This window comes from Protopterus annectens, chromosome 11.part0 (genome assembly GCF_019279795.1).
Source record: "Protopterus annectens isolate FY-2018-M chromosome 11.part0, PAN1.0, whole genome shotgun sequence".
Taxonomy (NCBI): Eukaryota; Metazoa; Chordata; order Ceratodontiformes; family Protopteridae; genus Protopterus; species Protopterus annectens.
Genome location: NC_056745.1, coordinates 1,061,618,851 through 1,061,645,087, shown reverse-complemented (window position 1 = coordinate 1,061,645,087; position 26,237 = coordinate 1,061,618,851). Strand labels below are relative to the sequence as shown.

General features: G+C 35.2%; 1 protein-coding gene across 1 annotated transcript in view; it reads left to right on the top strand.

The window, feature by feature from the left end:
- LOC122815696 (mucin-19-like) overlaps window positions 1-26,237 on the top strand; it is a 1,162,279-nt gene that overhangs the window by 1,111,732 nt on the left and 24,310 nt on the right. Inside the window, exon 31 of the mRNA XM_044088411.1 lies at window positions 5,556-5,576. Coding sequence (XP_043944346.1) covers window positions 5,556-5,576 — 21 coding nt within the window. The remainder of the gene's footprint in view (window positions 1-5,555; window positions 5,577-26,237) is intronic.

Sequence of the window (26,237 nt, the reverse complement as noted above, 5' to 3'; positions counted from 1 at the left end):
CAGAAGGCATGTCCCACTTTTTCCAGCAAGTATGAAAGTGAAGTTCATGTGAAGGCAAAGTTATGTCTTTTGTAAAACACTGCTGTAATAATTATCATTGAAATACTATTTGTCTCAGAATTTTTAAAAGTATAGACAAGTTTTATTTTTTAGTTATCATATTACTTTTTTGTTCCATACTATTGAAGTATGTCCAGTCTTGAAATACCAGTTTTACAGAGGTCTGCATTAGACACATTAAGTAATTTCTTTTGTTTTATTATTTTAACTTCAACTGATAGCTTGGCTAAATCTCAAATAGCTCAATATACACATCTCAAAGGTCATCATTTATTATTGTAGTTTCCAGAATATTTTTGAGCGCTGCCTTTTGTATGCAAAATACAGTTCTAGTTGTTTAATTGCATCAAGTCTGTGGAATTTAGCTGATCATGGAATAGCTAAGTACATAGTTTTTGTAGTCTAAGTGCCCAGTAAAATGCTGTTACTTTTAACCACTTCCATCAAGGGATGCACACTGGTCTCAGTCTACAGCTGGATATCACTTTGAAATACAAAATACTTTTGACTTATGAAATGAAAAGGTCTTCAGCAGTTGTACTAATGTTGCTGAGGTTTATTAATTTTCGCCAGGATCACTCCAGTGCTGGAATTGTTGGAGACGTTTGACTAGCATGTGGTAGATAAAAAAAGGACAGTTAATTGTGTTCATTGCTTGCTTTATTTCCAAAACATTTTTGTACTTTGGTAGTAAACAGGTGCATGTGGTGAGGTAATATTATCTCCACATTAGATCTGGATCCTCATGTTGCAGTCTCTGCATTATCCATCCTATTTTCCAAGACGGTGGGGTGGGAGTAAGTGGTGGATCTTCAGTTTCTGCATTTATCATTTGGTAGGTCCTTTATTAACATGCTGGATGTATTTATTGGGAAGGCCAATCATTGTGCTATACATTATGGCAATAGAAATTAGGTAGCATAAGAAAAAGTTGCTTTATCTATGAAAAGGTTGCAAAAGAGAAACTGGTGTCAAACAAAAGTAATGCATCACTAATCAAAGTGAATTTCCTCTCTGAGCGAGGTGGATTTAATAATATTTTCATAAGTCTTTTGGCTCTGATTTCAGAATGAATTTTTAAAGGTCCCAAAGGCAAAGTGTTCCTCTACTTTTTCTTTCTTTGATTTCTTGTTTAGATACAAGAAGATTGGGAGTAACAAGAACAGTGGAATTCCAGTTTCTCAAAATCTGGCACATTGCAAGCATATATTTAATATCATGGAAAAACATATATGTTCTGTTGGGTTCTATATGACAGTATCGAATGGACTAAATATCGAATGCTATTTAGTTGATCCGATACTGTCGAAATGGCAAAATAGCGAAGTCACGGAAAATCTAATTTTTTCCCAGGGAAAAAAATCAGTGGGCCGTCTTTGGGACATTGCCATTTCCTCCACTATGGTGCAATCTTGGAGTTGGTATATTTAAGTGGGGTGGTGTGGGGGGCGAAGTCCCCCACTTAAATTTGTGTTTAAGTTTTTTTTTTTTTACGGAGCAGCGAATTTTTTCCCTGGGAAAAAATTTGCTGTTCCGTTTGTTCGATATTTTGTTGTTTAGATATTATCGGTATGATGAAATAGCATTCACTATTTTCATTGTACGATAATATAATATAGACGCGTTCTATTGGAATGTTTGGCACAGCATGTTTTATGTGCCTTTTACTCTTATATAGAGCAAAGTGCATTAAGCTGACTATTTTCAAAACTGAACTGAAAAGCTCTAAACGGTGAGCTGTTTTGAAATCTCAGCTTACACTGCCAAATAGTCACTGAAGACCATCACTAACAAAGATCAAATGCCTAAGTTGTTATGCTGCACAAAATATTTTGTTGTACAGGGATAAAGCCTTGAATAAGACATCATCCTGGAGGGGGAGGCACAAGGTTTATCCTTTTGCCTGACACTTATACATGAGTATTGGAGTGAACCTGTCAGCATGTGTGAATCTGAATCTCTACTTGAGGGTGCATAGATGCATAGAAATATTTGTTCACAATATTCCAAGCAACAGCGCCAGTGTAATGGCAGCCACTTCTGCCAGGTGGGGTAAGTCTTGTTAGGCAACTACATGTTGTAAATGCCTTCTAATTTAGGCACAGACAAAACTGCTACTAAGACTTTGATTATCACAACATCAAACAAATTTTGGTTGCCATGTTTCCCCTGTACAGTTATTCTTGACAGAAAGGGCCCAAGGAAAAGTCAGCTTTTAACTTGAATCTCTTGAGGCATTTCTGAGTGCATAGTAAAGAGATTGTGTTTCTGGTTATAGAAACAAACAAAAAAGGAAAAACTGAGTTAGGCATAATTTTTAAATAAGTAAAAAATCTGCAGACTTTAATTTTTAAACTGGCATGAAATGTGTTACAACCCAATGCTGCTGCTATGTAACATGTTATAAATTCAACTGGAAAAAAAAAAAAAACAACCACACATGGATGCCAAACAAGTTGCATATCAGAAATTTCCAGGTGTACTTAGCTCTTTCTTCTGCTTTGATCTGCAGACTTTTTCAGAATACACTTACTGTATCACACCAATTCTTTTTTATTAAAAAAAGTGACAAGGCATATGACACTAATATTACAAAACATGCATACGTATATTAACAACCTATCAGATATACACAATTCAGCAACTCTTAGTTTTCAAACACTTTGAATTATCATTGAATCATTTTTTTTAAATAAAGGAGGGGTGTGGTGTGGTATGTTTATTCTGAAGAAGCTGTCAATTGAATCAGACAGAAGCACTAATCTAGTTGCCAGCTCTGACGCACAACCTTCAACAAAGGACCGCCCATTCACGCATGTCTCCACACAGAAGATGCTCTAGCTGAGAATCAAACCGAACAGCGTCTTACTGTGAGGCGACAACGCTACCGCAGCACCACCACCGCAGTCAATATATATATATATATATATATATATATATATATATATATGATTTAATTTAATTTATTTTACATGTTCTTATATTTTTTAAATATTTATATAATTTTAAAATATTAATATAACATTTTTAAATATTCATACAACATTTTTATAGCATTTTGATTCAATTTTAGTCTTTGGTCACCAGATGGTGGAATTGGATTAGAAATGGTGAGAAATCATCCTGGACAGTTCAAATATTCAAATATACTACAGAAAAGTCTTTATTTTAATAATTCTGTTTAAAGAATGTCCCAACTGTTTTAAATACGATTTAGTATCTGTTTGCATTTATTCATTTACCAGAAGAATGAGTTTCAGGTGTTATATTTTTAATAGTGTATAACATGTTTTGCACAAAGTCATACATATTTAAATGATGCTTCATATTTATTCATTATGTCCATTTGTATTGCTTTTATTGTGTAGTTTGAATTTAATTGGGTATATAAAGGGATAATAATGATGGGATATTTAGATATCTGAAGATGTCAACAGTGTGATGAAAAATGTGGTGATTCGTTAAAGCATTTCATGTCATTGTGGTTTTGTGTGCCTTTTTTTGTGTGCCGTGGACCTAATAAAGGATTTGTTCTCTTAAGTGAGTGGCAGCCCTTCAATTTCAGTGTTTTTCTGGTTTCTTGGTTCTGGACACTGAATACTCTGAGGTGTTGTTTATTTCCTAAAATAGTGGCTCCCAATGCAAGTCTGCCTTGACACCAAAAGATTGGCTGTCAGTGTAAGTGACCAACATCTGTGTAAGGTCAATGTATAAACAGAATTACACCAGGTGCTAGATTCCAAAAGACTTGCTTTCAGCCTGTTTTCAGTGTAATTGATCTTCTTCAAGTAAATACGTTTTTCCTTGGCAAAGGATATCAGATTCTTTTGTAAATATTTGTTCAGTCCTCCTCTTTTATAACCACTAGGTAATGCATTAAAATTCAAAGAATAACTGATAGAATGACCACTGCTTTTCCAAAAAGTGATTATTTCAGATTATTTTAGATATTCTGTTTATTTATATGAAAAAAAATGCATATTTTATCTCTTCAAATCTACACTAAGTAATTCTGTCCTAAAAAAATGACAATTTTAAGACACACCATAACAAAGAAAATCCTCTCACTAACATCTAGATTTGTAGTTTGATTAGGACTCCCTAAATAAACTAACGAATAACTGATATAAAAAAAATCTATGTGTAACATTTTGTTTTCTATTGTCAAGTAGTCTTTAATGCACAGTACCCAAAATCCATAGGGAATTGTATTTATCTTCACCAGATCAGCAATGACAAACAGATCTTCAGCTATTAAGTTTATAACTGCAGTTATGCAATTTTCAGTCTGTCCTCTCATGAATTAACACCAGCTGAAAAGCATGTTTTATCAAGTGGGCGTACTTTTGTTCCTTCTCAAAGGGCATCTTTTGTCAGTTATTAAAACAGCCATTACATAATGATTTTCATTAATAAATATTTTAACAAGTGCAGGGTATTGCACTGGGACAGTAATGGCTTCTTTCTACACTAATATATTTATGCAAAGTGGGAGAACTTGAATATTTGTACTAACAGGTATTCAAAGTTTGTGAAGTGTTTCTATTATTAAGTACATTGTTTATTTATTTATTTTCTGGCAGTCTCCATCAACTATAGAGTTTTAAGAGTTTTATGTTAAACATCTGACTTCAAGCCAATGCCTTCCGTACAAGCAAATCAAAGTTTTTTGGCACAAAAGGTCTCTTAAACTGTACATTGTTGGAAGAACAGAAGCAAATGTCTAGCAAATAAATAATTTTCAAAAAGTTGAGTTAGCAAAACAACTGTGACCTCCAGCTACGAGGGCTTTCACTGGCAGTATCAAGCTCTGGGATTCTTATCTTGGATCCAACTGCTCAAGACTCCATGCGCCACATCAATTCAAAATCCTCCATCCTCCTCTAGACTTTCAAACAATACATTTCTGCCTTATTCTGAATTCAGTGGCCTTATAAAGGCAACAGTATCCAGCTACCTCTCATTAACTGGCTATAGTTAATTAATTTAGAAAAGACTGGCTACAATTCCCTGCTTCTATGCAATTTTCATTATATAAACTTGTTCCATCTTCTGCAGTCTTAAATTTATCAACAGCTTATTAAATGAAACCCCCCCCCGATGCCTACTGGCACCATCTAGCTCTGCTACAAGGATTTAAAGCAACAACAGTACATAGCAGATTTATATAAAGGTCACTACTTTAAGATATTTATTTCAGTAAAGTTGGTTGTGGGGATTATAAAGTTTATATAGAATTTTCAACCTGAGTGAAGGTGAGGTGTGATAAGAGGGTAATCAATTTAATAAGAATAATTTCAATGTAATATAAAGCTGTCTGAGTTTACAGTTAGCATATTTTAATGTTATTGTGTACTTTGAATGTTATGGTTTTTGATGTATTTGTTTTATCACATGCAAGTTTTAAGTTATCCACTTTGTGTTATGGAAGGAATTTAGTTTATTATTCAGACTAGTTCATCAATGCCCTAATGATGTTTCTCTTTCTTTAACAGACTATCAGCAGATGCAGCAAGGTAAATATTTTTTTTAATGTTTATATGTGAGTAAAACTGACAAACTCCCCAAAGCATACTTTGTCAGCTCTATATATTTGTTGTTTTGCTAAGTACATGTGCACTGCCACAAATGCACAACCCCTGACTAAGCAGTATACCCACTTGCAGCACAGAGCTTACCAAGGTCTTATATAGCAAGCCTAGTCTGCCGTCTTTCACTCAGGGTGGGTGAACTAATGTCAGCTGCTCACTCCCGCCCTCCTCTCCTGTGAGGCCTCTCTAGAACTTGTGTCCCTGATTGAGCACAGGTTACCTAGTCACATTAAGGCCTTTACGTTTCTGCACCATGGGACCACTGCAGTGTTGTGTCACTGGTCAATTGTATTGTATCTTTTACATTTAGTGATATTTGTTAATAATGAATTCTGTTACTTCTCTGAAGGCAAACACCTGTTCTACAAGGATCTGTACTAAATTTCTGTTTTGTTATTCTTTTTCTTATTTCATTGTGTAATTTTAGTATTATGTAGATGACTGTGTTTTGAATAAGAAGATGAGTAGCTATCATCCTTGTTACTAGTTTGGCTTGATTAGGGTATATGATTATTGCTTTAAAGAGGAACATCATGGCTTGAGAAGTTAAGGATAAGTTTATTTGATTAAAATGTATACATATAAAGTCAAACTGATCTTTTGAAATTCAAACTGCTAGAAATTTTTTTTTATTTTGCTTTAGCCATTACTTTATGAGTCATCACGTATCTGATATTGATACAAAAGGATTTTTTACTATTGATGTAAGGGTCAGAAATTCCAAATGTGATTATAAAATTGAATATTTGAAGAAAATATTTGATATTTGGGCATTAAAAATTTAATAGAATTCAGTCCTAAGACCATCAGGTCCAGGTGATTTACCCTTCTATAATGTAGCTGTGGCATCATTATTTCTTGTAATTGAATTGTGTTACATTAGACTGCATGATTGTTAGGATTAAATTGGGAAATGTAATATAATTTAGGTATTTTTTTAATTCTGTTTGGTTATATGCATTAATGTTTCTTTCATAAGGATTGTAGTAGAACTTTTCAAATACTGATATTATATCTGGGACAGTATGGCACATTGTACAGTTTACCTTAATTTCATGTATATTTAGGCAAAATTTTGATAAAGTATTAATTTTGATAATAATGTAGAAGGGATTTGTGTCCATTCAGAATAATTAATTAATATTTTGGTTTTATACCATTACTTGTGATAGGTAAAGTAAGATTTTTTTCTGATGTTTAATTTGTAGATTTTAGGTTGTTAGTATTTCTTGTACTTTGTGCGTCTCTACTTTTTGATGCTTTACTAGTTACAATTCCTAGTAATTGAGCTCTAAATGACACCCATAGTATATCTAGTTTTGTAGGAAGTTTAGCCAGAAATTTAGATAGAATAATTAATTTCCTATTTAACAGCATGATTATAAAGCAGTAGAGGTATATGAAAAATTGAGTTAGAAAAATTTAAGTTTCTTTTTAATTTTAACTGAATCTTGGAATGGTCATAAATTGTATGGAAGTCTGTAACATATCTATGTAGGCTGCATGACAGCAAGAAATAATTCTAGACCAGGTTTTGGAGCAGGGTGAATAATAAGTAAAGTTGAAATTCTTGTGTGAGGCAAATCTGACTTTATCAGCCACTTCAAATGTGTTTTTTTAAGTCTAATATCACCTGAGATATAGTAATATCATTACATGCATATGGATTAGATCTGTCTTCAGTTGGCTCATTTACCATATTCAAACAACCCCATGATTAAATAGTACTCCTTATAGTTATTCAGAACATTAAAACTATTTGCTATAAAGTCAATTTGTTTACTACAAGGTGCATAATGGTTAATAAAAGAAATGGTATGAGTAGGAAATAAATTTACATTTGACAAGGTACCATGTCTGAATGAAGAGTTCACAGCTAGAATCAAAAGGGCTGCAACCAACTGCCATAGAGTGTCAGGTGTAGTCTATGACAGAAGAATGCCAAAAACGCAGAAAAGTAAGTTTTACAAGACAGTGGTGTGGCCAGTACTACTGTGTGGTAACCTGGACAGTAAAGGCAGAACAGTTAAAGAAGGTAAAAGTGACAGAAATGAAGTGTCTAAGAAGGGTAGTAGAATGTACTTTGTGGGAAAGACAAAGGAATGAGGACATAAGAGCAAAAGCCAAAGATGCTCCAATTGCAGAAAATATCAAAAAGAACAGGTTACGGTGGTTTGGACACATGCAGAAAAGCAGAAGACAATCAGGTGAGGAAGATGTGGGACAGACAGGAAGAAAGTAAGAGGAAGCGAGGGCATCCAGCAAAGAGGTAGATGGATTGTGTGAAACAAGATCTGCAACAGTCAGTCATGAGTGTTGAAGAAGGCAGGAGCATGGCACTGAATTGAGAGAGTTGTTTACAGTTAATACTCCAACCCCAATGTAGAAAAAAAATGAGAAAAAGTCGAATGAGGATGATAACGATGATGATAACGATTTGACAAAGCATCATTGCCCAGCAGAATTGTATCCTGAATCCAGTATGATTCCCAGGAAAGTATTTTTAATTATAATAGCAACACCTGATTTGTTTGTATGTATCCCTGACAACCCTGAGTAAATAATATATTTTATGTGGAAGACGTGTTTTTGATCATGTTCTAAATGTGATTCTTGAATAAAAATAATGGTAACATTTAATTTATAAAATAAATGAAGAATGAGCTATATTTTCTTGAAATTCTGCATACCTTTCATGGTCCAGCTCTCATTTGTAATATTCATATAAATTATATCAAGTCAATAGATATTGCCAAAGTAAGTGTATTAACATAGCAGTATTCAAGAGACTTAGAACTAATGAAGCAATTGCGCAGTTCTGAAAAGATAAATAACCTAAGAGGCAAGAGAGATATATACAAACATAAATGCGATGGCTTCTTCTCAATCTACCTCTAGACCTAACAATATCACACCTAATTTGAGAAGAAAGAATACAGTGAGAGTAATGGGAGGATATTTTTACAAATTAAAAAAATCTACTATACTCAGCTCATAATAATAATTGCAACCAAAACTATTTATAACCCTTAACACATTTCAAAGATTACAGTTCAGTCATTTAAATTTTGTTCTCGTTTACCTATTGAATTGCAGTATGTTATAAAACAGCATTTTAATACATAGAAGTCAAGCTGATAAAACAGAAGCCACAAACTACAGACCAATTCCCTTATTAATTTCCATATAAAGATTTATTGGATAATATTTGTGAGTAGATTATAACTCATCTTGCCTATTATAATTTCTCCTTTCCAGTCAGACCTTCTCAAACACAGACAAATGTCTTACCAAACTAGAACTGTTGAATCCTTCCAACTATCAAAAGCTTTTGATAAAATAAACATTCAATGTATTTTAATATCCTTTCTAGATTTGGTCTCCCTGTATCTTTCATTAAAAGTATCACAATACTTTATGATAACCCTTCTACTAATATTATAATTAACAATAACCTTTCTAAACCAATTTTCTTAAAAAATGGAGTTCAACAGGTATGTCTGCTTTCCCCATACCTATGTAATCTATATTTTGAAGTCCTCGTTCACCCTTTAATCCAGTCAAATTAGTTATTATCCCCTTGCCAATACAACTCTACTATTCAATTAACTGATTTTGCTGACAATATAACTTTATAACTCTCTTGCCCAATATAGAAATAACAAGAATCCTAAACATTTTTCAAGAACTCTCCAAATTTGCAAATTAGTATTTAACTATCCAAAAATCCCCTATATTGACTCTCCTCTCAAAACGAAACTGTTCTATATACTTATCAAAACTTAATGAAATTGGCCTATAACAGATAAATATTTGGGAATAAACTTTTTATCAGATCCTTATCACATCTATAACATGCATTTCTTTTAAACCAGGTCTAACATTACTTATGAAATAAAAAGCTGGCAGTCAATATTCTTCTCTTTCTTATCCAAGACAGACATTGTTAAAAATAAACATTTTCCCAACTTATTTTTCCCCATTCTTGCTATACTCTCTGTCACTTTAACTGTCTTTGAACTATACATATAAAGCTTTCAAAACGCATATGATTCCCAAAATCAACAAGAATTGATTATAATAAACTAACTCATCCTAAAGACCAATGAAAGTATGAATTTCCTCTTTAATCTTTAGAACATTTCACTTCTATGAGTCTGTTAATTTCTCTTCTAGCAATTCTACTTAGGGTCCAGCATGGTTACATTGATGGTCTAGATGTATTCAGAATTATAGCTGTAATCCTCTTACTGTATCATTTTTAAAGTCAAGCAATATAAAGAAATTAAAAGTAGAAAAAAATTAAAGCAACATATAGATGACTTTCAGCAATTAATGAAAAATACTAGACTTAGAGCTGATAACTAATCCCTTGCAGACTAAATATAACAATCCTAATGTTTTATTAAATGACATGCTTGAGCTTAACTCCTTTCCTTTATTAAAATCCTGAACTATCTGGTATAGAGCTTCATTAAATTCCAACCATTCATCTTATATGTGAATCTCTCCATTTCCCAAAACGCTACTCTTCAACAGTCAACAGACTTATTAAACCTCTTTAATCTTCTTATTACTTAGGCCACTTTCAACAAGATGTGATGGCTTTTTTTCATACAATTCACCAAAACCATCTTAACTCAGAAATCTTTGTTTTTAGCATGCAAATTATTTCTAAAAGTTAAATGTAATCAATCATATTTTTTTATTAATTATAGGACAACCCTGAACCATAACCTAATGATTATGATTAAAAGATCAATTAATGACACTCAATATCAAGTATATCATTTTCAAAAAAATCTTCTGTACTCAGTTTCTGATAATAAATCATGCTTACATCATGGATTCTAAAAAAAACACTTTACAATAAATCTTTCCCTATTAACTGTGCTGCCTGTAATATCCCAAACTCTGATATGTACATATATTCTGGAATTACCCCTACACAAAAAACATGGGACATAGTCCAACAAAAAATTCCATTCCTAATTCCCTCTTCTGGAACTTATTACCATAGCAATCTGCTATTGTACATTTAAAACACACACACACACACACACACACACACACACACACACACACACACACACACATGCTAAATAAATAAATAAATAATTTAGCCAGTTAAGAGTATTTATCTTATTCGCCATGATAAAATTTACAAAGAAATTAACAAAGAAATGGTACTCTTTACAAAATGCTAATTAGGCTGAATTCTATGATGTTATTAAATACCATAAAGGTTTCAAAGCAACTCAGTTACAGAACTCCAAATCACATATCCCATTGGAGGCATGGAATATTATTCTTAATATGCTACTTTAATTCATTTTTGCTGCACTCTTTCCCTTAGTGCTCATCACTGTTCCTACATATCTCCTTTTATTTTTAACTTCACATTTAAGCATAGTATTTATCTTTATGACAGAATTTCAAACAATTGCCTCTTAATTTGTCCTTAACTACAGTCCTAAGTGTTTTTATAAAAAGTCATAAATACTGTATGTAGTTTTCTTTAATTTGTTATTTTTATTAGTTTCAACTTGTTATGTGTTGTGTGTGCGCTTTTTGTTATATTTCTACTCAGTATTTACCAGGAATTTTTTCTTCAAAGAATATTATTTAAAATAAGAATTTTGTACAATACTGTGTGTTCATGTTATACCCATTGGATTTATTATTAGTCTTAATAATGATTAGATCTATTTATCGACTTGCATATAATAGTTTATATCTTAAGGTATAACTTTATTTATATTATTTGGGAAATGTTATTATAGACTTTTTTCCTATATTTCCTACATTTCAATAATATGGTAATTAATTAATGAATTAATTTGTATTTATGTATTTATTCATTTATTTAGTTATTGCCTGTCATTTACCAGGATGATCTGACTTGGCACTCAGGCCCATTTTTGGTGGAAGCTTGGGGAGAAAAGCTGTATTAGGGTTGCAAAAATTACAAATAGTTTACAGAGAGAAAAAAAGAAAAGAATCTTTTTTTTAACAGTGGAAATACGGCTTTTGAATCATCCAATGGGTAATTCAAGGCAGCGGTTAGTACAATTTTATTTCGGTAGGAATGTTATACAATAATAACATCACAGCATTTACATATACAGCAATGCACAATTTTCATTTATAAGGAGTAATGAAAAGCAGTATACAATTATATATAGGATTTATTTACATTTACAGGGTAAGGCAATAGAGCTGGAGAGTTTGAGGTTGGTGATAGTTTGGAGATCTGAGAGAGAGGGAGTTAGGCTGTCAACAAGAACAGAGCTAGGAGTTTAGGTGCTGTTTTAGTGGAATAAGTGGGGAGTTGCACTGTCTGGTGACATAGGATGAGTAAAGTGAGTCTCTAGCTATATTTTAGGATTTGCAGATTATTGGAAGATTCTGATTACCCAAGCAAAGGTAAAGTGGTGAGTAGCAGTGCTTGAGAATGTTTTAGAGAAGAGCACATGTAGTTCTTGTATTATTTTATGAGAAAATTGATGTTGTGTGGATCTAAGGTGATTAGGTAGTTCTAGCCAGTTGAGCTTTAGTGTTTAGCAGTATTGCAGCAATGCAAATAGCTTTGTGCTTGTTGAGTGTAAGAAGGTAAGACACATTTCTGTTTTGAGATAGTTGGGGTGACTCAGTGAATACCCAGTTATGTTTAGTGTGTTTTTAAAAAGTATTGGAACCCCTCCATCTACAATTTCTTATTATTGTATCATGGGGAATGATTTCTTCCTCTTTAGTACTTGATCTTAGCCAAGTTTCATTGATGATCTGAATGTCTAGATTTTGTGCTGCAATACATGCATGGGCATCTGGGATTCTGTTGTAGATGCTTCTGATGTTTATTTGTTTAATATAAGGTTGTGGTTAGAATCAGTGGGTTGTGTGTTGGTAATGGTGGAAAATTATTGGGTAAGATGAAGTTTGATTGGTTTAAAGGGATGCTCCAAGATTTGGCTGAAAGTCTCCACAGAGTGGAAGAGTGGAGGTGTGAGAGAAGTTGTATCATTTTTTTTATATTTAACCCTTAGGTCTGATACTGATATATGGGTCTAGCAGTTCTCTTTGATGTAGCTGTAACTGAAGAGGGTCTGTGTTCCTAATGGGTAGAGGCTGTGTACAATGTTCTAGCTGATGGGTGTTTGTAGAGTTGGGGAAAATATAGTGACAGGGAGGGGGAGTGTGGTACAGTGTGGCATTGGTGAGCATGCTTAATTTAATTGTGAGAGTAGACTGAAGGAGTAGAATATTACACATAAGTTAGAGGAAGATAGAGCTAGTTGGGTGGATGTTCTATGCTACTTTTATTGGAGTCAGTTGGGAGAAGTGAGTTAGTTGGGCCTATGATATGTGTTTGTAAGCTGAGGAGTTAGGCCCCTTGGATGTTTCTGTGAAGGTGGCTATTTTTTTTCTTGTAGGCATGGGGATAGAATGGTATAAGTTTAGATGAAGTGGAGGTGGTTGGGAATAGGGAGTAGGGTAGGGGTGGAGAGTGAGCCGGAGTGTAACGAAAGGGAAGAGAGTGGTCGGAGAAGGTGGAACAGCTGCCATGGGTGAAACAAACTCTATCTGTAAGCCTGAAATTTATATAGGAATTGGTAATAAAATTGTGCTGAAATACTTAGGTGAAAGAAGAAATTTAAGTGTATTATGAGTATGCAAACTACAAAGGTGTGTGAGATAGGCAGTTGACTTAAGGCAGTTAGGAAAAATAAAGTTTGGAAAAATGAAAAAAAATGTTTTCTTGGCTACTTTTAAAGCTAATCACATTTAATGCTAAAAGCAGAAGTTGTTTGGCCATTAGTTATTTTAAAACTTCAAGGTGTAGAAAAGGGAAGAAGTAAACTAGCACAGAACTGCCTATACAGGCAAAGAGGGAGTGCCACAAAAAGCACTAGCTGGAAAGAGTAATTAAACAAATGCAGGCTGCCAGCAAGAGTAGGATGTAGGTCATTAACCAGAGAGAGAAGGGGAGGAGAAAGATTAAGGTGCAGTGGAGGCTATTTTTGATTCTAGTTAAAACAGCCAAAAAAGTAGACCACTAAGTAATGGTCAAGCAGAGAAGTGACATTAAACTTGGTAGAACTGTCAACATTGCATGACTAGCGTAACAGAGTGAACTAGTAAATTCCTCTTGCACTGAATGAAAGAAATGCCTGTACTTGTTTGCATGATACATATATAGACCATTAATGGTAAATAACAAAGGGTAATGGAAATTACAGTTATAGTACACTGATAAGGCAGGATAGTTTTAGATCAGGAGAGACAGGCACAGAGAGGGACAAAACAGGATATTTTCTTTAGGTCCTGAGGATTAGATATGCAACAGGTGCCTTCTACTAAGTTGAGCTAGAGGACCAAAGCAGCAATACTAGTTCAAACAGCTCTAAACAGGAAAAAATAGGGATGAGCAAAGAAGCAGAGTCCAAAACAATTATAAACAAAACAGTAATCACTGCAGTAATTCACAGAAAGTAAAGACTGGATACAAAAATTGTAGAAACAGTTTAGCAATACAATCAAGCAGCAAGTATACCAGCTTGTCAAAGCCAGTTGTACTTAGATGTAGGCAGTATGACATAGATTTTGGTAATGTTATACAGTACAAAACTAAATTGCAAGGGGTACAGAAAGCAAGCTGTTAATATATCAACTAAACATGTTGGTGGGAGAAGATTACAATAATGGTACACAGTTTTAAAAACTCAAAATAGGCATAATTCACATTTGAAAGCAATTAACTCCAGAACACAGTATAAATGTGAAGTCTACTCTTAAGTCACTACTTCATTTTAAGGCTAATGAGATAACAGAATTGCCAACCAAGTGCAGTTTAAAATTATATTCAGCAGAAAACATCAATTCTAATATTCTTAAAGCATTAACATTTGAACATAATCAAGGAGTTAACAATTTCAAGGCAGGTAAGATGAGCAGATATTGCCAGTAAGATGGACATTCTACACATTACCTGACAAGTGAAAATGGCTGAGGTTGGACAGTTGTTGGGCGCTAACTCTCCAAATAAGTTAAAGGGGAATTCACTGAGCAGTTTAAATGCAAAGGTAATTTAGAAGGAAGGTGCTGCAATATTGTAAAACAAAGAAAATTATAGTATTGGTTACTGATATTTAATCATTAGGCTCCTACTTGATGTGTGGCATTTATTCTGCATGTTACTGAAAACATTTAGGTAGTTAAGGTGAAAACAGAAATTTATATAATTTTAGACCATTTTGAAACTGTGAAAAGAGTTAATAAGTTAAAATAAGATTAGATTTAATCTTAAGAACTTTATCCTGATTATCATGAAGTTGGCTGTGTCAATGTCAGTGCATCTTAATTTTGAAATAGGAGTGGGATTTTTCCCTTTTTATTTAATTTTCTTGGATGTTAGTAGTTACACATTTATCCTTTGAACTGCAGTACTAGCACTTTTATGAAATTTTTTTTGTTTCAGTGCTTTGACTAGCTTTATAGTTGGTGTTTCTAAATTTATGTACTTGTTGTTCTTAATAAAAGAGTTATGACCATGAGATGTGTGACATTTTGAGATTTTTGTAAGTCCTAAAATGGTTTAATCATATGTCTCAATCTATTCTACATTAATACCAAATTAGTATGCCTCTGTAAAATATTGTGATCTTGAATAAAATGATTGTAGAACATAATGATAATAAACTGTTTAATTTGGAGACACACGTTTTTAAATGTGGCTAATTAAAGATAAATATGGCTAGGCATCTTATGGGTCTCCTGATCACTTGCATAGTATTGTTTCAATGTTTCTATGAATATTTTGGATCTATGTTACATTGAAATTACTCAACATCAAACTGCACATAGTCGAGACCACATGATCAAAGTTCCATAATTTAAAAAAAAAATGCAAATATAAAAACTCTCTGATTTTACAGGGAAGGCAAGTGCACTGTACCATCCCCATGCCCTGCTAATTATGTGTACCAGTTCTAAGACTGCACTTCAGTGGGGAAAGGGTAAATTCCCTGAATCTCAGTGCACCACAATCTCAATACAACTGATCTGGCTTTTTTTAAAGTCAATCATATAGTCTCAGCCATATGAAATTCAAATTTCTGTAAAGTCAATTTTCCATTTGGGTCCCAAATATTTCATACTTTTTCTGCAAATCAGAACTTATGATTTTTTTTCCAGGGAATAGATGTTGACCAGTAATGATCTCTGGCTCCTTAGGTGCCTATTTTAGACCAGTCATGTGCTGTTATATGTTCAGCTGTTTTGGTTTGTGCATTTTGATAATATATATCATGGCCCTTTATTTTTTATTTTTTTATAATTTTCAAAAGAATTTTATTATTAAGTTTTATCTCACTATCTCTAAACTACCCCAACAACATGCTAAGATAAGTCAACATACAGAAAAGCATGAACATCACATTCATATTTTCCTTTGTTAATGAAACACCCCTCCCCACTGAATGTCAAATATTGTAATGTGATGTACTCAGGCCTTTCCTAAGTAGTCCATTAACAAAAATACAGAGCAGTAAACTGTGTCCTTAAATAATAGAAAAAATGAAGAGGAGTCTCCAGGAGCCCGCCCCAACATTTATCCATATATTAAAGGTTCATAATTACCCTAGTTCATAAGGTCTATATTATCATATCACATGCTCAGAAGAGTGAATGACAGATAATTGACCCCATGTAAGCGAAAACTTAGAACGTCAAAACTTCAGAACATCGATTATTTTCCAATGGAAAACAATCGCTGTTTCGAAACAAAAAAAAAACATTAAAACATTACTTAACGTGAGGGGTTTCACTACCCACACCCACCTGACATGGGGGGCTCTGCCCCCCAGCCCCCTACTTAAATATACCAACTCCAAGATTGCACTACAGTGCTGAAAAGGCAAAGTAGTGAAAGCAGCCAAACAAATTATTTCCCAGAGAAAGAATTAGCTGAAACGCCGCTTCGCTATTTTGCCTTTTTGCATTTTACTGTTCAACAAAGACACAACCTGCATCTGCGATGGCATAATAGGGAACCTAGTTCATAAATGTCACCCAGAGTCTTCATTTGTTTGATATCACAGAACTGGACAATTGGGTACCTCTCATTATCTCCAGATTTCTAACTTCCCTCACTAGTGATCAAATGTCCACCAGTCTGGGGAAACAACAGTTTTCCATGACTTTTTGATCACTTTCCTCCCAATTAGCATAATTAGGCATAATAAGTTCTGATTATAAAGGGCTAAGTATAAGGTTGGCTCTATACCCAGTGAGGACATATGAGGGGCTAACTTTACAAATCCTGACCACAATTTATCACATGGCTTTCCACGCCTACAGTATTTAAATTCTCGTAGTCCAACACAAACTCCAAAAATATACTTCCAACCTTCATTTTTGCCATCAGTGCACCTGCAGTGCACTGCGTATACACTTAATCTAACCAGAGTATAGTAATATTTAAAGAGGCACTGCCATTCAAAGACTGTATACCTCCTGAATCATGTGGCATATTTCCATAATTTGACAACCCTGACCTATGCCCCAAGCTGGATAAACCGCAAATCTACCCCCAATATCCTTCTATAAGCTTCTGTAGTTTTGCTATTGTTGCTCAGTAACAGTCAATAAACATATATAGATGCATACAAATATTTCACGAATGAGCATTAATCCCCTTCTAGCCTGCCAATATATCAAAACAATTGATCCCATAGTAAGTGTCCAGGCTTTTCTTACAAACAACTAAACTAGAGCTTGTTTTAATGTAATTTGGTAGTCCATCTCATGCATCAGCTGATATCTCAGAGAGCCAGTGAGTACACTTCATTCCTATAGAATCTTCTGCAGAGGTTGTTTGATCATTCACTATTACTTTTTGATAACCCCAGACATTCCCAGAGGTAGTTGTCTCTAAATGTACTACCTTAATAAGATCGCATCTTAAATATCTATAAGAGACACTGTACAATTTCAGATATTATAGTCTTTCATAATAACTTAAATTTTCACATCCATGGATGACCTTGATATATTTCGACTGTACTCTTTCCAGTTTACTCATGCTTGTTTTCTTATACGATTTCTGTATTGTTATTCCATACTCAAGTTTGGGTCTACTGTAAATAACAAACAATGACTTCACTATTTCTGATTTCCAAGACTTTATAAATCTTTTATACAACCTATAGTTCTACAACTATCGTTAACCAATTGCTTGATAAGATTAGAAAACCTCAAAGCTGGATCTATCCATATACCCAGGTCCTGAAATAAATCTACCGTTTCAATCACTGTGTGCTGTATTAAATATACACCTTTCAATTTATGTCTCCCAAATCTCATATGCTTAGTTTTTGATGTATTTATCAGCATATTATTATCTTGTGCCCAAATGGTCAATTTCGACACGTTCTTTTGCAGCCATGCCCTATCTGTAACACATGTAATCAGTTTACCTAATTTCAAGTCATCTGCGTACAGACTGTAGAACACCTCAGATGAAAAAGATAGACCTGAAAGATGCAAGCTAAACAACTATGGGCCTAGGACAGAGTCCTGTAGACACCCTAACTGTAATCTTCAATTTCACCTGTCCACTTGCTGTATAATATTTGCCATGTCCTATTTGTAAGCCATACAGCTATCCTTTGTATCAAGAGTACATTAATGCCTAGTTGTTCTAATTTATTGATCAGTGTTTTGTGTATGACCATGTCAAATGCCACAGTAAAATCTATATAAATTACATTATAGCACATATGTAAGTTGCCAAACCCTTGGAAAACACATTATTCTTTATTAACTCCAGCCACCATTTCACTCAGAGTAACCAGTCTTTTACAGGAACTGAACTTAGTCTGACCCTACATCCTCAAACGAGCCTCCACCTGAGCTCTTTCCCCAACATTAAAGTACCAGTCCTTTGCTAGAGCTGTCCACAATGGTACTACCTCATCTTCCAACAGGTAGTCCTAATAACAAAGTTGAAGGTATCGCTTTAAGAAATCTATACTCCTTCATCTCTTGATCCCCATCTTGTTATACATTTTAATTGGACATAGCACTACCATACATTTTATTGTGCTGGTACTGCTAATTACCCCTTTCTATACTGTAAAGAATTGTCTCAATACCGGATTCCTGTTAAGTGACATTGACTGTTCCTTTGTCAATCACAAATTATACGATGAAGTTAACCCATCTGGTCAAGTAAAATGTCCTCAGACTGCATCATATGAATGGGGAGCAGCCCATAAACTAACCTACACCTTGCTGCCTTTATATATAACTAAAATTTGGGACCACAAGCCTGTTGAGTCCTAGAGACAATGCAAGCAGGTCCCAAAAACATCTAAGCTTAGACTCTGCCCATGTAAAGGCCGGGCCTACCCTGTTTATTTACATTATAACATTTTTTATGGCATAAGGAGGAACCCTTGTGCTGCATACAAAAGCAGAAGCAGCACCATCCATTTGACCATAGTAAGGTGCTGATCAAAGTACAAGTAAAGAGCCCCCTCTTTAAATACACTGCTTTACCTTCCCTTCAATGGTCCAAATACAGAACAGAGGCTTCCTAATCCAGCAGTCAGAAAACCAGTTGTAATGTAAAAATACATTTTTAATTTTTTTTCACCAAATGATTAAAAACAATCACTTCTTCTTCTTCTTTCAGCTTTTCCCAGTTAGGGGTAACCACAGTGGATCACCTGACTGCTCATGATTGGCAGTGGAGTTTTATAGTGTCGAGTTGCCAGCCCAGCACCCAACCTTGCACAGAAGGCACACACACACACACACACACACACACACACACACACACACACACACACACACACACACACACTCACACCTAGGACCAATTTAGAGTGTCCAATCCACCTACAGCATGTCTTTGGGATGTGGGAGGAAACCGGAGGAAACCCATGCGACCACAGAGAGGACATGCAGACTCCACACAGAAGGCACCCCAGCCGAGGATCAGAACCGGAGAACCTCTTGTTGGAAGGTGACAATGCTAACCGCTGCACCACCGTGGCCGCTAATACTTGAAATTACAGCATACCTCTCAACTTGAAAACATCAAAAATCTGGACAAGGCCCATGAAAAAGAGGTACAAATCTGTACACTGATTGACATAAAATTTGCATACATATTTATTTAACTCCACCCGCTCCAATGGAATTGTGGGATACCAGCTTTCAAAAGCAAACTGAAGAACAGATGACCAAAATATGGCACCAGAGTCCCCCTGCAGCCATTCCAATGTCTCATTACCTGTCTATTTCACCCCATTTACCATAAACACTAATATGTGCATATTGTTTTACTTTTACAATGATTATTTGGATATTATTTTTACATTTTATAACACAATGCACAAACACTAAGACATCTGCTAAACAAAGCTGCTAAACAAAGCAATACTGTCTCACAAGTGAAAATAGACTTGGCATTAAAACTTCTCTGCCATTGAAACAGCATTGAAACCCACACACCACATCCAAAGAAAATGCATCTCACCAGTGGTGATTAAAGATTACCTTTGGGATGTTTTCAAATCATTAGCTCCTTGCAAAGAAAGCAAGAAACATGCATGTGTTCTTTGATACACCTTCCTGACTTTATTAAATTATATTCCTTGTATAATACAGCAGCACACTTGTTATACAGAGCCCATTTTAAACTTATTGTTTGAACATTTTTCCAGTAGGCAATGAAACAAAATGCATGAGCCAACAATGACAAAACTGCCCAATTCAGAACATGTATATCATAAAAGTCTACTTTCACACCCACACAAGTAGTGTAAGCCATAGGCATCTTGAACAGCTTCTTGCACATATTTTCAATTTCAGTTTTTTTTTGGGGGACATTTTGGAAAGTTGTTAGAATAAAATGTTGTGCTACCACAATGCATTTCACTGCCAAGTCTTGAACCCAGGACCCTGTGCTCCACAGTGAGAGCAACATACCACTACACCATTGCCAAATCAGTACTTTCCTCAAAGATAGGAAGACTGAAACTTAAATGGCTATAATTTAGTGAATTCAGTTCTCACTTCTCAACATAGCTCTAGTCTCAACCTCTTAGCACAAATAACATGGACAAAGCCAGTAATGGGGGAATACAGACCCAAAATAGGGACAGATTTCAAATACTGATCTTATAAACTTAGAAAATTTCTAGAATAAAAGGCTTTGTTTTACCATTTAGTTTCTGATGAATATGAAGTCTGAAATTCAAACACCTGTCATTATTTAGTAAATTCAATCTTTCAGTGATTTGTCACAATCCTGAAAACCACAGATTTTTATAAGGAACAGATCAAAAAAATGAGGCTTTAATTCACAAGTGGTAGTGGCTAGGGACAAACCACAGATTTTATGAGGAATAGATCACAAATATGAGGCTTTAATTCACAAGTGGTGGTGGCTAGGAACTTCAGGCTCTTTTTACCCTGTACCCAAGGTACAAGGTTTGAGCCTGAGTACCTCCAGCCACCAGGTGTATTACATGGGGCATTTTCACACACAAAGATCCATTTAAAATTCTTCACAGAATAAAATATGTTTCTACTCCAGCTGAATCTCATTCACCTGCCTTGCAGATAGAGAAAAGATCCATTCCAAGACTTTGAAATTGCCAGCCACCATTCACAAGTGTAGCCTAATCCCTGCTCGCAGATAAGAGCCAAAACACTTGTTTGAATAATTGTTTCCTGCTTGCACTTGCAGATCAGATTGTGGAAATGGAAATGCATTCAAAACGAGCCATCCAGATGGAAATGTGTGCAACGGAGTCCTTGAGCTCAATTCCGACAGGCTGGTAGCCCCGACGGAGCTATAGTCATCATGCATGTGATGACGTCAGCTAAAAAATAAATGGGGAAAAAATAAAACTTGGAAAAAGTCAGAAATTAAGGGGTGCCACTCAGGAATCATGGCACCCCATTATTTGAACCTCAAAACTCTGCAAAAACTGAGTAATTCGGTATGGTTGGGAGGTATGAATTACATTAAAAAAAACAAGCGCTTTCATCTCTGACTATTCAGAGACTTTATCAAAGTGAAAAGCAACCAAAGAAGCACCATTTAAATAACCCACCCCTAATTAAATTCAACCAGTAATAGAAAGCAACTCATTTCAAGACAGCTAAAATAGGAATAGGAATTTGAATAATGCACTGGCAAAACACTGTAAGGAGTCTAAAGGCCATTTTTTTAAGTTTACAATTATTGATTTTTTTGCTAATGGACCCAAGAGGTGGCCCATGGCCTTTACAACTGGAAAAATCGGAAGCCTTATGGCAGCTAAGAACTAATGCCATGCAATGGCCTGGCTTAAATGACCTTTTTTCCATTTTGTGTTTTTTGAAATTAAAGGCCCTTGAGATAATGGGTTACACTTAAAGTTGGTGGATATTTTAGCAGTTTTATTAGATGAATTGTTTAATGTGTTTATGTGAATGTTTATTTTAATATCTTAAAATTGTAATATCTTAATGGTTTAATAACTCAATAGTTTGACATTTATGTAAATAGGATATTTATTAAAGGTAATATTTATTCACTTTTATTTATATTTTATATTTATATATATTTTTTTTCAGGTGCTTACTTGTGCTGTTATGACATTGGTATACAACCTTTTAGCTGTCTTGAAATGAGTTTTATTTATATTTTATATGTATATATATATTTTTTTCTGTCTGCATGACTGATCTTGTTCCTATAAGCAAAAAATATTATTTAGATATTTTATTATTAAATGAGACATTTTTTTTCATTATTTTATTTTTTTGTCCATATATGATTGTGCATATTTCAGAGGTCATTGAGTAATATCCAGAGGATTTGTTTGAGGATGCTGGTTGTTTGATGATTAAGTATGACACTTTTGATTTTGACAATTTGCCTCATAGGTTCACAGGTGTATACTAGGCTAATGACCAATGAGGCCTTTGTAAGCCTAGTCACAAAATGCAAATGAATCCCCCAAGTTATTGTGCCTTAAATGTTACTGTAGCAGATGTATGCTAGTTATAACATGATTTAATGTCTGTCTCTGTTCATCGCAGACATAGGTGTCAGACCAGGGTGAATATCCAGTTTCCCATCCACTGGTCCAGGGTTTGTTTGAATAGGGTTAGGGAAGGGCGCACATCAATGGAAAACCTATTCCTAAGGATGGGAATTCTCTGAGATTCATACATGTCCCTTAGACACATAATTTTTAAGTTGCTAACAAAGTTTAAATCCTTAGAACTAGTAATTCTGGTGCTGTTCATTTTGTGAATATGCAAAAGGTCCAGCAGAGTGGGATCCAAGGATGTCTTGTATGTCGGGCATAAATCATCTATAAGCAGTACATAGAAAATAGACAGGGCTTTGAGACAATATGCATATGATATTGTTTTTATGTTCTGTATTCTTTTTGTGAGCAACCTCTGTGGACATTCCACTTGTTGCATGTGTGTGGTCAGGTATATACCAAAGGTGGAATTATACTCAGTGGTGGGTTTATGTTGGCTGAGTACAGTTGCACACTGACTTCTGGATTTAGATACCATGCCCTTACTTATAGGCTCAGTGGCACAGAATGATTTTCTTACAACCTAAGACACATGTTGTTTGAAAGATAGGTTATTATCCAATAAGTCTCCAAATCCCTGACTATTGCATCTACTTTTAATGGTGTTTATCAATAAGGTAGTTTCCCTGGGTGGCCAAGTTTCCAAACGGTACTATTATGCATTTCGTGGCAATGAATGTAAGCCATGGCTTTGGAACTAGTCATTTGTCTGTGGCAGACCTTCCTGGAAGAAGTGAGTATCTTCAGGGGAGAGGGTTTCTATGATTGTTTCTAGCTTGTAGTCATCAGCAAACTTGGTAAGACAGAGTCCTTTGACATTGGCCTGACTTCTGAAAAATAGATACCAAACAGGAGTGGACCCAGCACAGAGCCCTGGAGAACTCCAATGGTGACTGGTTCCTTTGTTGAGCTATTCTCTTCAGTCCTACCTTCCTGGGTCTTTTCTGTGAGCCAGCTGGCTATCCATCAAGTTACTTAGGGGTTTTATGCCTAATTCTGTGAGTTTTTTTGGATTGTCTGAGTGGAGTATTTTATAAAATGACTTAGCTAGGTCACAGAAGGCAGTATGCACCATTTTGCTCTCATCCATTGCTGTAGTGACCTTCTCAAAGAAGTCTACCAGGTTCATTAAGCATGACCTGCCTTTGCCAAAACCAAAGTTGGTTATGTCCAGTGTATGAAGCTTTCTTATGTTAGCATTAATAATTTCCATGATAATTCTTTCCATTACTTTTCATATGAGACTAGTCAGACTAATGGATCTGTAGTTCCTGGGATTTGTTTATGGTCCTCCCTTGTGCAGTCTTCCATTCATGTGGCATGAAGCCTGTATGGAGGCTATGGTTGAATAGTGACATCATTTGCCCTGATATGTCATATTCAGGCTATTTATGAGGCCTCTTGGGATATTATTGGAGCCCAACAAAGCTGTATTATTGATCATAGACAGCACTCCTAAGACCTGTTCCCTACTAATAGTTGAAGGGATTATGTTAGATTTATTTCCTGGGGGGTGGGTTGCTGGGAGTGAGAGTGGGATAAAGTTGGAGCTGAATTTGATATCCAGAAGATTTGCTATGTCTTCTGGTAAATGTGGCTTCATTTACCAAAAGTTTGGCACACTGTTATGTGCTGCCATTCAGGTTTCTGATACAGCTAAAGAAGACCCTATGGTTGTCCTTGGCTTGGGATGCTATATTTTCCTCAAAATTTGCTTTGTTTTACTTAATTAGTCCTCTTACTTGCCTATTCAGTTTGATGAGAGAGTTTATTTATCTTTTTAGGTGTTACATCTTCTAACTTTCATTCTACCTAGGCTGCTGTGTTGTCTGTGTTTGGAGTGGCTTGAAATTTTGACAGGTTATCACTTAATAAATGAACATTTGCACTGGAGTCATTTTTAACTGTTACTGTGTTTGATGGGGTTACAGAATTAATTCTTATTTCAAAGGAGACTGCCATGTGGTATGACCTTACCAGAGAGGATTGAACATGACACGGGAGGTGGGGGGTGGGGAGGTGCGTTGTTCTTTCATATTTGTGAGTACCATGTTGAATATGTTTGTAACTCTAGTAGGTGTATGTATTAACTGTTTCCAGGGTATTTGCATTTACAAAGCCTAAGAATCTCTGCACCTGCAAATTTGGATCATGTAGGATTCCATGTTAATAGATGGATAATTAATGTACCACATGAGTATGGTATTTTGGTTGAATGGTGAATATCTACACTATGTTTAAGTATGAGCTATGGGTTTCATGGTGCATAGAGAGTGACATATAACTTGCCAGGATATAGTATGGGACTTTGTCTTTGGCAATCGAGACATGGAGGAACTAAAGTGTGTCAGCCTGTTTAACTAACATAGAGATATTCTTGTTACTGATGTAAATCAAGACATCTCCACCTTTAGCCCCTGTCTGTGCAGTTGCTGGTCTAAATGTTTGGAAGGCACTGAAGCCTTGCACTGCCAGAGTACTCTCTGCAGCTTTAAACCATGTCTCTGTAACTGCACAGATGTCCACATTCTCGAATATGAGGAGAGCTTAGATGAGTGGATCTCCTTGTCTAGACTCCTGGCCTTGAGCAGTAACTCCTTTAGAGTTTCTTGGGTAGATTTTGTTACGTTGGAAAGTTTGTCAATTTTGCATTTCCTAAAAAAGGCTCTATGGAGAATGACAATGTTTTTGACAATATTTGAAAGCCTAGAGGGGACAGGTACAGACCATCCTTGGCAAAGCAACATGGTTGGTTAACCATGTCCCCACACTGACAAATATTGTATCCCCCAGGAATGACACCAAATGCTAAGCCAGTTATTAAAGCCAATCATCATCTGTATTGTAGCATTATCTTTGGTGAAGGTAGAATGCTACTCAATACTAGGCATATACCAGCCTGTGACACATAGTCCAATAGCTTCATAATGCCAATCCTCGTATAATCGAGGGAGGTACATCTCAGGTCATTTGTACCTACATGGACTATGAGTGAATCATACTGGTACCTGTGATGCAATGACTTTTGTGTATGCGTAACTTGCAGATTCTGGCCCCTGATATGCAACTGTCATTTTTTTCTTGTCTAGCCTCGTGAGTGGGCATTAGTATGTCGTATTTTGTAGTCCCCTATGAGCAAAGTCATGGGTAATATATTGACTTGCCTTATGGGCTTAGTAGTTGAAGGTCCAGTGGGTGTGGCTGTATGTGCAGTGTTAGGTCTTGTTTCTGTTGAGCACTTTTGGGTTTGCTGAGGATAATTTTTGCTAGTGAAATTTCTGAGAGGTTTTTGGGGTTTGGGAAGATTTCATTTAAGTGCCACAATACAAATATTTCTGTGTGAAGTGCATACTAAATGTGGTGAGTATAGCATGTGTATTTATGACAACTAGCTTGTTGTTGTGAGTTTTTGTATGCAAGACATTTGCCTTCAGAGACATTGTGTATATACATCTCTCGCATACTATAT